The sequence below is a fragment of the Haliotis cracherodii genome, unplaced genomic scaffold (genome assembly GCF_022045235.1).
Source record: "Haliotis cracherodii isolate W230 unplaced genomic scaffold, xgHalCrac1.p SCAF_2, whole genome shotgun sequence".
NCBI classification, from domain to species: domain Eukaryota; kingdom Metazoa; phylum Mollusca; class Gastropoda; order Lepetellida; family Haliotidae; genus Haliotis; species Haliotis cracherodii.
Window position 1 is genome coordinate 45037788 of NW_027266275.1, and position 13906 is coordinate 45051693.

Below are 13906 nucleotides of genomic sequence, written 5' to 3' on the forward strand. Positions count from 1 at the left end.
CTGACAGCACTATTTCAATAAGTGCAAAGGTCACCGGATGTGATGTCACAGACAGGGGTAGTCTTCTGATGAGCTTTCGAAACAAGACAATTACAGTAAATTTTGAAATAGTTCGCCTATCACATAGAGCAAAAATATAAGTCGATACACAGTATCAGTAATCACCACTAACATGAAATCAGAATGTGACTTTGACGATATAATTCGCGTATTAGTTAATCCGTTTGCCCTTGCATGCTCCCGTGACCCGGAAACAGTAGACGATAAATCAACATGCCACATGCAAGTTTCTCGGTATCTTTTATTTGAACTTCTGTTGATATTTAAGAATCACCATTCAATGTAGTGAATATAAATGGGACATGATTCATATTTCTGCGATGAACACGCTGATAGGTTTCACTACAACAAGTGTATCCCACGTAATACGTCTATGGATATTGTCGATCAGCAAGATCACCCTCAACAACAGGTGTGCGAAAATGGGCTTGACAAAACGTGTTTCAAAATAACATCCCCGCGTTGCTGAATATGATAGGGTATATATAAGCAATAAAATGCTACGTACATATTTTCGGTGTTAGTTCCACATTACATTTAGGATAGTTTTCCTTTCGGGAATACATTCATAGATTCTAGCATGATTTTAGAACAGTTTCACGAAGGATTTCTAAATTTATTCCAAAAATATGAAGACCACCATGATTGCGTATTGATGAAAGATTTATAATTGTTTAATTATTTACAGCTTTTTACAGGTTTTAAAATTTTAAGTTATATTTAATAGTTATTTTTCCCACAATGATGGTGTGTGGGGACAGTAAATATTAGTCTTTGCATCAGCACAGTGTAACTGATCAAACTTCAATTATTATCTTTAGTTTAAACATATTTATTCAACAAATATTATCTTGCACTTTGAAAATCAACTATGTGAATAAGTAACTGTCTGATGTCATCATTTTAATTTTAGTATTCCATGAATAATGAATAAATCAGATCCTTAACATATACTTACTAAACTCATATGGACATTAATCTTGTGCATTATGTGGTTTGTGTCCAAATAAAACAATTCTGAAATATAATTTAATAGGAATTAATTTAATTTAATTACAGTAACAGTACTTGTAACAGTACAGGACATTTTTGTTTGTTTAATCACAAGAACCATGGTGGCACATAAGCTGGTAAGTTTGCAATAGGTTTCTTAGAAAATGCTATCTCAGTCTTCTGGTTGGAATGAAAAGAAACATGCCTGTGTACATGTTTACCCTTGCCAGATGTATTTTTTCCAGTCAGCCAATCCATTACTTTTGTTCACCTTATGTGGTCTATTTTATACATACAAGTACTGCTTCCAACCTGTTTTTTCTTTGTATGCAATCGCAGTATCACAACTTCCTCAGCTGGTGTGTATAAAAGTTTCCCTGTCATCATGAAAAAAGAATTATAAAGGAAAGTCATATTTTCATTCTAAAACATATCTGTCTTTCCTTGAATACTCTTTGTCTAAGTGCCAGAAATGTCAGTGCCATAAAAAAAATTAAAAAAGATTTTCATAAGGACTTTTCTTAGATAGACCTAGATATAAGTCAAACCATGTGACATTTCTGAGGTGTCCATATTTTTCACATTTTTAGGACAAAACGTGATCCGTGTAGATCAGCCTGTTTTGTTATGTAAAACAAATTCTTGTCTTAAAAAATGAGAAAAGGAATCATTCAGACGAAATATTTTTATCCCATTGATTCACGAAAATCAGTTAAAATGTACAGTGGTGACTATTGTACCCAAAATTTCTAGTAATTTGTTACCCAAATGGGTATGTGATTTTGTAGATCTACCTAGAATTATTTCAAAGATATACATTAATTTGGTGTCTTAAACTTAACATAATATCACTTTCCTATCTAACTTAGGTTTAACCAACTTAACTGGCCTCTCCTTCAGTGACAAGACGTCAATTTTCTCTCAAAACTATACAATCAATTCAAGGATCACAGTCATAATCATATTTGGAACTTGATGAAATATTTTATTATGTGTTCTGTTCATCTACATGAAAACATAAATATAATTATAGATCTATTGTCTTATTTTCTTAGGTACAAATTCACAAAGTATTTTGGGTACAATTTTATTTGTTTTGGGTACCAAATCACATATATATAAATAGGAGCCTAGAATCTATATATATTTACACTACCTTGTGTACCAAAATTTTATCGGTTCAGAGGACGGGAGGTTCTCAGAAAGTTTTCAACAACATCTTTAATATTTAAATTGTTCTTTTAGTAATGTTAGACCAATAACAATAGTATGTTATTATTATGGCATATCAATACGTTCTAAAGCTCTCCGTTGCGTTCGTTTTTAGAAAATATTTTGATATTAAAATTATCGAGCGTGAAATCCATTACGGTTTCGGATTTAGACTTACACATTTGATGGCGACAATCACGAAGAAATATGAAACAAATAGGAGTGAAGACTGCTCTCCAGATCAATAAATAGTAAATAGTTGACGAAAAATAGTAAATTATGTATTTTCTTTTGAATTTGAATCTATTTCGGAATTTCTTTATGATAGCTTACCAACTTTTGCATATTTTGCTTCCATGCGTGTCACATGCGGTACGTGCTTCCGGTTTCAGAAATGATAGCTAAAATTGCAAGTATTTTGATTATTTCTCGTAAAATGCATTATTTTGCTATTGAATGGTTTATCTAGAATGTATATTAGTTCAGATTTTGCGTATCATCCAATATTTGTCATTTTTCGCAGTGTTTGTTGACTTTGTTCAACTCAACAAATCGCGTATTAGGCCACGCCCAAACGTCTCACTGACGTTTGTCGGCTTGTCAATGTGTCGGAAAGTTTATCAAACGAAATCATTTGCAAACTCTTTAAAAATGAAATTCTTTTTACAAAGATTTATACATAAATGTCAATAATTCTAGAAAATTAAGTTAGATGTAACAAAATGATTGTAATAGTCTAACGGGATAACTATGCATGTGGAGTTGTTTGTTTACCGCCGTTGCCATGATCGTACAACTTCCATCCAATCGATGCTGTTACGATTCAGATTGTATTTGTTTACAATTAGTTACACCGAAAGTGGCTCATTTTTAGAAATACAGGAACATGAGTGTTTTCCTTTCGTCAGCAAACAAAAAATTATGATCGAATAGGAAAAATGATGAAATTATAAAGAAAATATCGGACTGCATGCCGCTCAACGTGAAGTGCCAAAAGTCAACAATGGCCGTTCCTGGTAGATGTGTGCCGAGAAGTTTGGCCGAAATTTTTTTAACTCGCGATATTTTCTTTTTGAGGTAAATAAATGACTGAACGTTTTGATATTGAGCAAGCTGAGCATTTATGCATGTCATACGTAATTTAAATGTTACGCAAAGCCTTCTTGGTAAATAGATACGGCGAGTTTTATTTTGGAGTGTTGTTATGCTATTCGCCTGTCGAATGGGTTCGACACCTCAGTCGAATGGGTTCGACGTTAGCGTGCAGAGCTTTATAGAGTCGAAAGCTTTCTGAAAGTCTATGAACAGACAGTAAAATCTTCCTTTTGACTTTGACCAATATTTCTGCACTAATAATGATTGAAGAATAAACATGTTATCCACTGTGGAATATCCTACTGGAAGCCAGCCTGACATTCCGGGAGCTTATCATATGACTTAACAAAATGCTTTAATCTATTATTCAAAACCTGGGTAAAAACCTTACCACAAATATCAATCAAGGAAATGCCTCTGTATGTTAACAACATGAACGTTACCTTTCTTATGAAGAGGGAAGATAATACTTTTAGACCATTGATCTGGAAAACTACCTCTGCATAGAATGTAGTTAAAAAGAACAAGAAGATGTGGAATTAAAACATCGCTTCCATACTTTATCATCTCTGGTAAAATACCATCAGGACCAGCTGCTTTAACACATTTGAGGGAATCTATGGCTTCTGAAACCTCTTTAGCCATTATATCTGGATTTAACAAACTGTCAACACCCTCATTGTTACACAAATGACAATTCATGCTATTTACTGGATGCTCGGTAATAACAGCTTTGCAGAACGCAACAAAATCCATATCAGTTACATTATCAGTAATATTCAAAACAGTTTTAAAGTAATCAATCCACTGAGAAACACCAATACTGGGTGCTGTTACGGGTGGCTTTCGCAGGTGAAATTTCAGTTCAGACCAAAATGATTTTGAATTTCTCTTATCATTACAGGAGTTAAGAATATTTACAATAGCACATTCTTCAAATACATCCTTTTTTTCGCTGACATATTTCTCTGAATCTATTGCGGACTACATGAAAGTTCTTTAAAGTATCTATACTGAACAACAAAAGTTCCTATGACATTGAATAAGATTTAATGCAAAGTTATGTTTTTTACCAAATCTGAAACAATTTCGGTTTGCAACAGATAAAAGACTCCTGTAAGTGTTCAATTGATTAAATTTGCCATACTGACTTCAGAAAATGCGTGATTTCATAAATAAACATTAACATGCCAAAATGTCAATTTACAAATCAATAGTGTGTGTGTCCACCTCTGGTTGCAATGCAAGCAACACATCTCCATCTCATGGAATGGACCAGGTGTCGCTCAAAGTCCTGTGGGATATCTTTCCATATGTGCTGGAGCATGTTTCGAAGTTCCTGAAGTGTCTCTGGAACACATGGTTGACGTCGAAGGCGCTGATCCATCTCATCCCACATGTGCTCAATTGGTGAGAGATCAGGGGATCGAGCCGGCCAGGGGATGACATTCACGTTGATTTGTTGAAGAGAATCCTGAACAAGTCGAGCAATATGAGGCCGGGCGTTGTCATGTTGAAAGGTAATGCCTGGGCCATGACGATGCGAAAACGGTAGAACCACAGGACTGATGATCTCGTCACGGTAGTGCTGTCCATTGAGATTTCCCTCTACCACGGGTCCTCTGTCTTGCTGTAATCCCACCCCATACCATAACGCTGCCGCCCCCAAACAGATCTTCTTCCATGACACAATGATTGACGTAACATTCACCTCGACGTCGGTACACTTGAATCCGTCAATGCTGTGGCTGAGGTGAAAACGAGACTTGTCAGTGAATAGAACTTGTACCCACTGCATGGCCGTCCAGCGTAGACACTGTCTGCACCACTGTAGACGTGCTTGACGGTGGTTTTCTGTCAAAATGGGACGTCTGGCGGATCTTCTGGCGACAATCCCTGCACATTCTTGAAGGCCAGGGATGCTTCTTGCAGTCACTGTTGCTGGCAGGAATCGATTTCGTAAGTGTGTTGTTTGAATCCAGTTGTCTTGTCGATTATTGGTTACGCGTGGCCTGCCACTGCGAGGATGGTCTCTGACTGCATTCGTCTGTAGCCAACGTTGCCATAAACACCAAATGGTGTTTCTGTGGACGTTAAATTATCTTGCAACATCACTTTGACTCGATCCTGCTTCAAGCATACCAATGGCTCGCAGACGCTCATTTTCGGACAGGCGTGGCATTTCATACTGTTGAATAATTGCATAATTTTGTTGTTTTTCTGAGTTGTTGTTGTCAGCACGATGCTAAGCAATGCATATGGAATCCCGTTAACCCACATGTTTTTATACCCATTCTTGGGTAGTGAAATGCATGGGGCTTGCATAAAAGTCAACTTTTGCATGGAATGCATGCTTTTCTGTAGCAGTTGCATTTTTGTGACTTGATTCCATACATGTACTGAATATTGAAAACTAAACTTTACTTGTTTGAAAAATACACTAAAATATTGGTGTCACAGGAACTTTTGTTGATGAGTATATATCTCCACCAATTCTAAACATGTCTAACAGTTTGTATTTGTAGCGTTTCATATTTTCACATTCTGCATCAAACCACGGCGAAGAAGCACACCTGCTAATGTTAGTGTTACAACTGTTGCGTACAGCCATACCACTGTCCTAAGCACACTCTTGAATTAAAGATGTCAAATGTTCTGCTTTTTGAGAAGAGGTAGAACACTGAGATATATCTCCAACTGGCATCTCAAGTAATCTGTCTTTCAAAGATACATAAAAAAGTTCAACGTTCTGAGAACGCCAATTATATTTCGTTATTGAAACACTTTTTCCTATTAGATCTGCAGGTTTTATCACATTAGGTCTACACTTAAGACTAGAAGTAACTAGGAAATGGTCTGATTCAGTACGTGTCTGAACAGTAAAGTCTGATAAGGAATAAAATAAATCAGTTGAAGCAGCAAAATAGTCGACAACGGTGGCCCTAGTGTTTGCAAAACATGTGAATATTCCCTGTGCATCGCTGGTAAAATGCCCATTTAGAAAGTGAATACCGTATGTGCAACAGAAAGTGATAAGCTGTATTCCAAAGTCATTAACGTAAGCGTCTCTCGGTTTCCTTAGAATTGAGAAGATGTCACTTTCATGTCCCATTCAACACTCAGTAACTAATGTTCGTATCACCCATCCCGGATCCAAAGACATGGGACCTTGACACTCTAGAAGTCTTATGGGATGATCTCAAAACCTACACCTAACAAGCCTTCTATCTTGGGTACTTCAGAAGGCAGCAGACACGAAACATCTTTGATGGCTTTTGGTCCCACCTTATTGGCGGGCAAGAAGGTGGTTCACTGTACTTGTAAACAATGCAGAAAGGAGATACCATCGTCTACCACTGCAAAGAGATCTTCTCCTCCATCCTCACTCCAACCAATTGCAGGAAACCCTCCCATCTCTGCATTTGGTTCATCTCAAAAGTCACTCTTAGGGGTATTGTATTGTCCCTAAGGCCTTGTAATAGTGGAAGGCCTTTAACGGGTACTGTGATACACGCAACATCCCAACTCCGATGACTGCTTTACCCAACAAGTTGTGCCGTTGTGGAGTATTTACAGCAAGGAAGCTGAAAGTTTCTACTCTGGCTACTTGTCTTGTGGCAATTAATTCTGTGATTGCCACTTCAACAGGCTCGAAGATATCCACAGTTGCAGAGTTGCAGGCACTTATTCATTCCTAGAAACTTGCAGATCAAATATCCTGTTTTCGTCCTCCTTGGGACCTTTATTGTCATTTCACTTCGGAGGTTTATGAACTCCTGGAAGAGAAGGACTTTCAGCAGGAAGATGGTTTTCCTCCTGGCTCTTGCAACGGCTGTCCCAGTTAGCAAAATTCATGCTCTTGATGAGAACAGAGTCTGGTTTGAGAGGCAGCATCACAAGAAGGTGTACTTGCAACTTCATTGGGATTTTATTGGGAACTCCCTGGTCAGCTGCCTCACATCTATTTTGAATTGAGATGATCATAAAGACATTATGCCTGGTTAGAGCTCTACACATTTACCTGAAATCTTCAGCGATGCTACAACACTCACAAAAGAAACTGTTTATCCCATTATCAACAGCGGCCAACACGGAAGCCTTCTGTACAACGGTTTCAATTTTGCTTTGCTCAGTGATTCTACAAGCCTACACCTTTGCAGGATTGCCTCCACACAGTAACTGCAAGTTCTCCGACATTATGAAAGAGTGCTTCTGAAAGTCTGAGATAGTCTTCGCTTCTCACTTACTGCATGACATCTCAGTCACAGATGTACAAAGTCCTTTAGTCCTGGCACTACGATTGATACCAGCTCATCAACACAGATGAAGATATGTTGTATATACTTTGACTGAATTATACAGCGTATCTTGAACATACTGAAATAAGAACGTCAATCCTTTATTTATTATGTTTACACTTCATGTTCCTAAACTGTGTACCAGGTGGAAGGTAAAAAAACTCATCAGAAGAGACTTAAGTCTTCAACATTGAAGTAGCCGCAAGGCCCTGCCATTTCAGGCGTGTCCCAAACCCTTACCTGCTCACCTCTGCCTTGTGCACAAGATGTCTCAGTACTGGTTTGAAGATCTCATATGGATGTTGTCGATCATTACCACTTGTCGTCTTAGCATGCTTCAAGCCTATGGGCATGGTTGATAGCTTTGACAAGGTGTAAAAAGAGATGGTAGGTTCACGCACACTGTTGTCCGTAGGCTCCCAACTTCAAAGCTACATGGTTGTAACAATGGTTGAAACGATTGCCCCAGACCCGTGTTAGAATAGGTCTTCAGTAACACATGCTTGTCATAAAAGGCGATTATGCTTGTCCTAAGAGGCGACTAATGGGATCGGGTGGTCAGACTCACTGACTTGGTTGGTGCATGTCATCATATTCCAATTGCATAGATCGATGCTCATGATTTCAATCACTGGATTGTCTGGTTCAGACTAGTTATTTACAGATCGCCGTCATATAGCTGGAATATTGCTGAGTGTGGCGTTAAACAACAAACACTGAAACGATGTCCCACGTGAAGACATATAACACGGATATCATGGTGCTTATGTCCTGGTAATGTAAAGGGGTTTTGTCACCTTTTCTATAGTTCACCTATTCTTGTCCTTACGACACTTAACTGTAACAATCATGTGGTTGAAGCATTGTTTAGCACCAGCTTCCTCATGTGCATCTCTCGTTAGCATTCTAATACAGGCTAGATTGGAAAAAATGCATGGTGTGAGATAGGATGAGTTCTTAACAAATTGAATTTTTTACAATATATTGAATATTAATATACTTATACTATCTCACAAGCTATATGCCCACCCGACCATACCCGCATCACGGTTACAGGTGCTCACTGTGAGGATGCTGGGATGTATTCGGGCAAATGTTTTTTGAAGCTTGAAACCTTGTTCGTGGGTGTTACTGCACCAAAATCAAAAGAAGGAGGAGAAATGAATAGTTTGAGATGGGAAAAGTACATTATCATACAATTTATTTGTCATCCCCAAAATGCTCTACAGATTAAGCTGGAAAAAAATCTTGACCAAAAAATTGCAAGGAACAGATAGCTGAATCTTTGCATGAATTATGATCATAGGATGTTAGTTTCTTAAGAGGATCCCTCTTGGATTACAATGTCTGAGAATATTATATGTTCATATAAGATGAAACACATACCCCTAAAATACATAACTAATATCAGTCATATTTCTTATTTCCTTTTCAATTACTGATCGTGATATTTCTGTCATATTTCAGGTATGGTTTTGTGTCATTTGACAATGAACAGGTTGCACAGAAGAATCTCGTCAAATTTAAAAGTGGTAAAACTATTAATGACCAAAGGATTCTTGCCACATATGCTAAGGCGAAAGAGATAGGTTCAAATGAAAAGAATGGACCCCTACAAGTGAAATCAGGTATGTATTGTATGTCATAATCCTGTCTTGTCATTTTTTCTTGTATATTGTATTATTTTTGGAGACCTCGACAGACATGATTCCCTGTGGACATTTATTCATTTAAGAGTCACCTTTAACATGACTGGCCTTGACTGCAGGACACAATTTAGAATCACTTTGCCTTGCAGCTTGGCCCAGTGACAACCTAGATGATGATATAATCTTCCAAATGTATCAGTGAACATCTTTCATACTTATACATCGTGGGTCCCCAACACTCTTATTACAACTGATCTGGTGGTCAGGGTGGGTGACTGTGCAACCCTATTCTTGGAGGACAGGTTTGGGTGAAAGTGTTCTCATGTGTTCTATATGATTTTACTGCATGTGAAGCCATGGCTAGAGTGAACAATAGATCACAAACTCTGTCAAAATGTCAATGTAAATGTAATCAAAATGTCAATGTAAATGTAATGATTCTTGTGAATACCTTATCTCTATTACCGTATTTTCTTGAGTATAGTGCACACTTTTTTCCGAAAAAACCCAGCTGTGTAGAAGGGGGTGCGCATTATACACGAATTATGAGTTTGGATGTTTTTTTCCCCCATGGAAAGACATTTCCGTGAGCACGAAACACCGGAAATACCATGTCAACAAATCCATACTGAAGTACGCAAATTAATCATGTAATTACACTGTCTGGCTATAAAAAGTGTTCTTTGTTTATCTGGACTTATGTTTGTAACTTATTTCATTAATTTTATTCAAAATTCCTTATAATATTGTTTTTATTAATTTCGGCGAAATCGTGTGTGAAGCGATCGGAAGATCGCACAACTCACCGTCATTAACAGCAACCACGGTCAGAATACCGCTATTGACGCCTTGAAACGAACTTTAGTTGACAGAGAATGGATATATATATCATAAATGACATACTTTGACTCGTTAAAAGTCATATTTGTTTTTGTTTGACAATTCTATGTCAACATGAAATTCTCGCGATCACGCGATCACGTGCGCGTTAGCCTTGACGGTGACTGGTCAGACTGGTTCCATGTAAAAAATAATACCCTGCAATAGCGATCAGCTGCTTCGCTTAGGGTTATTATTATTTTAGATATGTTTAGTAAAGGCTGCATATAATTAAGAAAAAAATGGAATATATTATTCCTGATAAAAAAAATAGTTTCAGATACAATTGTTGCCGATCCTTGCATTAAAAATCCTATAAAGTTATATCATTGGGTGTGTCTTGACCGAATCACCGGTAGATTCCAAGAAAACGTGTGTACAGCTGATTGCTGTTTCCAGCTTAGTTTACGAGAAAATACACAAGGTAATCTTAATCCCTAGATATAAAACAATGCCTAGCAGAACAATAAATACTATTTAAACGGTAAATAAACATGTCTGGTGATTTTTTATCTCAAATTTCCAATTTGTACTGACGAAGTTTCTCAGCACCCGTTCGTTTGCCAGACTTCGCTGAAAGGGTACGGTGTAAATTTTTTCTGCGCATAATATTCAAATTTCTTTTTTCCAAAATATTGAACCTGCTAGAGGGGGTTGCGCATTATACATGGGTGCGCACTATACTCAAGAAAATACGGTACATCATAGCCATAAATACATGTTTATGCTGAGAACCACACTACAAATTTTAATAAATTTTCAACAGATGTCTTCTTCACTGCCAACATATCTAATAGTTGTTAGGGAAACACTATCCCTTGCAAGAGACGCCCCTGCACATGCACAAGGCGAGAATAATCTCGCTTCTTTCCTGTGTGTCCAGATGACAGTAAGGAATTTTTTTTGTTTGATACATCTGCACACGTGATTGCTGTTCCACACTTACAAGTCACACTAGATCATCACAAGCTTCACTAAAGACCAGCAGTGAGCAGTATAAGAAAGGCAGAAGGCTCTCGTATGTAATTAGTTAGAGAATGTGTTGTGGGATGAGGACTTCATCCAAAAAGCAGACGCCCTCTCTGTTCAGGTTGTGGGCAACATCAAATCTCTGGTGACCCTCATCTAAGGTGCCTATGGTGCAAGAAAAGCATGTGCACACAAAAATCAAGGTGCAGTTAATGCGAACCTTTGTCCAAGGAGAAGTTTGAAAAACTTTCTAAGGCATGGCTCAATGACCCTGACTATAAAAAGAACACATCCGGAAGCGTCTGGTAAGGCGAATAATCTAGGCTTGGAAGAAGCAACCGATCTCCCCTCTATGCAACGTTTCTCCTTTAACTTAAAGGGGCACTGATCTAACGCCATTCCCCGGACTGGTTGTTGCCTTTGTTATTGTTTTTTCCCCCGTGAGTACCCGGATGATACGCAACGCAACTGAGCGTGACTAGAGACTGGGCTACCGTCTGCAAGGACAGCTAAATAAACTTGGAGGCAATATTTGTTTTACGCATTTTTGCATAAACACTGATTGGTTAACTGTGATCTATAAAGATTCGACAAAGGGCGCATGTTAAATAATTTCTTCAGCCTAAACAAACAGACAAAAAGAACGGCGGAGCTCATCGGAAGTCGTCATTTGGAAATACCCCAGATGGTTATAGTTTAATACTAAAAAAAGTATCCATGCAGTGAAAGCATTTTCGGATTTTGGATTGTGTAATACGATTACTACTCCCTTGTTGTCATCCACGTTTTCTGGTATAACCCTACACTTGTGTATTTGTTGTCATTCACTTGATGCTCAGTTAATGAATTTATTACAGGTACAATAAGTGGTAGCACTACTTAGATTACCTGACAAAGGTTCTCATTTGGCATTTATTGTGTCTGGGGAAATTATTCAATCTAAATCCAGGTTTGAAGTGAGGTTATGTAATATGCACGTGGCAGCCCAGCAAGAGATGAATGATCAGTTGATTTACTTTTTTTTGTAAATCAACGGATCGTTCCTAGTCATCAAAGGATTAACAGAAAATACGTTGATTGATTAATCACTGTTATCTTGCACAGTGGATATGTCAAAAGTGAGTGTTTACATGTCTAGGTTTACTAAAACAAAGGGAATACACTCATATCATGGCGTGAAGTGCCAATGTAAAAACAACATACAATTTGTTCAAAGGGTTAACTGATAATACGTTGATTGGTTGCTCATTGTTATCAAACTCAATGGATTTTTTAGGAACCGTCGACGTAATGAAAATAGTTGTCACGTGGCCTTTCTCAGCCGACCCTTGAGACTTGACACCCGAAACGATATATATCTTTTAGAATATTTGATAGTTACAGAGACATGTGACATCGAATAAGTTATTTTGTATAGCTGCAGACGAGTGGGATATTGTTCCTTTGTGTGGATATTCACGGATACATTCCTCGAATAAGGAAGCTGCCTATTTATACACATAAATTTGGTAAGTTGTAATTATGGTATTTGCATTTTGTTTTCCTTCATTTGAAAAAAATATACACACTATAAAAAAAGCAATGCTCAGGTGAAATATTTACTTTGTGTTGCAAGTCAAAATAGTGTAAACGAAAATCGCAAAATTACCAAGCAAGTGACTTATCAAAACTTCGTCACCATTACCGATGCTACCCACAAAGATGCCTATATTTCCTTATTATCTCGGAAACTGTATTTCATTTTTGTTGATCAATGTGACCATACGCTCTTATTACTACCGGTATCCATGGTCGCGAGCTAGTCTAGATTTCTGCTCTACATCCGGGTACTCACTGGGAAAAAACAATAACAAAGGCAACAACCAGTCCCGGGGAATTGCGTTAGATCAGTGCCCCTTTAAATGAGTTCAAATAACCAATTTCATGTCAGTAATGATTGACAAACGCATGCAATCTAAAAGAATCCCTCCCACAACACGAGATTCAAAAGAAATCTAAGGCTGATTATGACTGGGCATCCTCACACACTAGGCCCTGACGCAGTCAAGCGGAATCAACTTATTATGAGGGCAGTAGGAGAGTCATAAAAAGACATAGAGAATCTCATAGCTCCCCTCCCTACCACGCACGTCATAAGGTAGATCGGGAATCATGGACATCGTATCACAGTGAGCACAGAAATACACACCAGTCCCAATCTAGCCACTATGATAGACGAACTGACAACAAAACTCGTGCAAATCAGGATAGATTTCCCAGGCGTGCTCCATCCCATACCGTTACACAGTCCAGTTAAACGGACGGGGAAAGCGAAGTGGATGTTACGTCAAATCACACAGTTGTAGAACACGTGATTCCCGCTCCACTCGCCATAGATCAGAACCAGGAATATTCTACCCCAAGCCATATTTCCTACCCCCAGCGCAGCCTGGGCAGGGGTTGCAGTTCCATCGCTAACACTGGTTATTCATGTAATGGGGACTCTACTACAGGGGATAATTACAAACCAAATGTTTGAAGCCCATTTCTGGTGTCCCCCCGTCGTGATATTGCTGGAATGTTGCTAAAAGCGGCATAAAATCAAACTCACTCACTACAAACCAAATAATTATTCCATTAAAGACATCATATCAGAACTTTATAATCTGATGCCGGCCTTAAAACCAGATAGCAAACCCTTGTTAGAACGTGCTGGGTATGAAGAACTTGTCAGCAAAGCTGAAGAATTTCATACCCTTCCCTGTCAGTCAT

General features: G+C 38.1%; 1 protein-coding gene across 3 annotated transcripts in view; it reads left to right on the plus strand.

Annotated features, from left to right (window-relative positions):
- Nucleotides 1-13906, plus strand: part of LOC139469159 (nucleolin-like) — a 374233-nt gene that overhangs the window by 253111 nt on the left and 107216 nt on the right. For all 3 annotated transcript variants that reach the window (XM_071251294.1, XM_071251292.1, XM_071251293.1), the window contains one exon: nt 9126-9286. In XM_071251294.1, coding sequence (XP_071107395.1) covers nt 9126-9286 — 161 coding nt within the window. The remainder of the gene's footprint in view (nt 1-9125; nt 9287-13906) is intronic.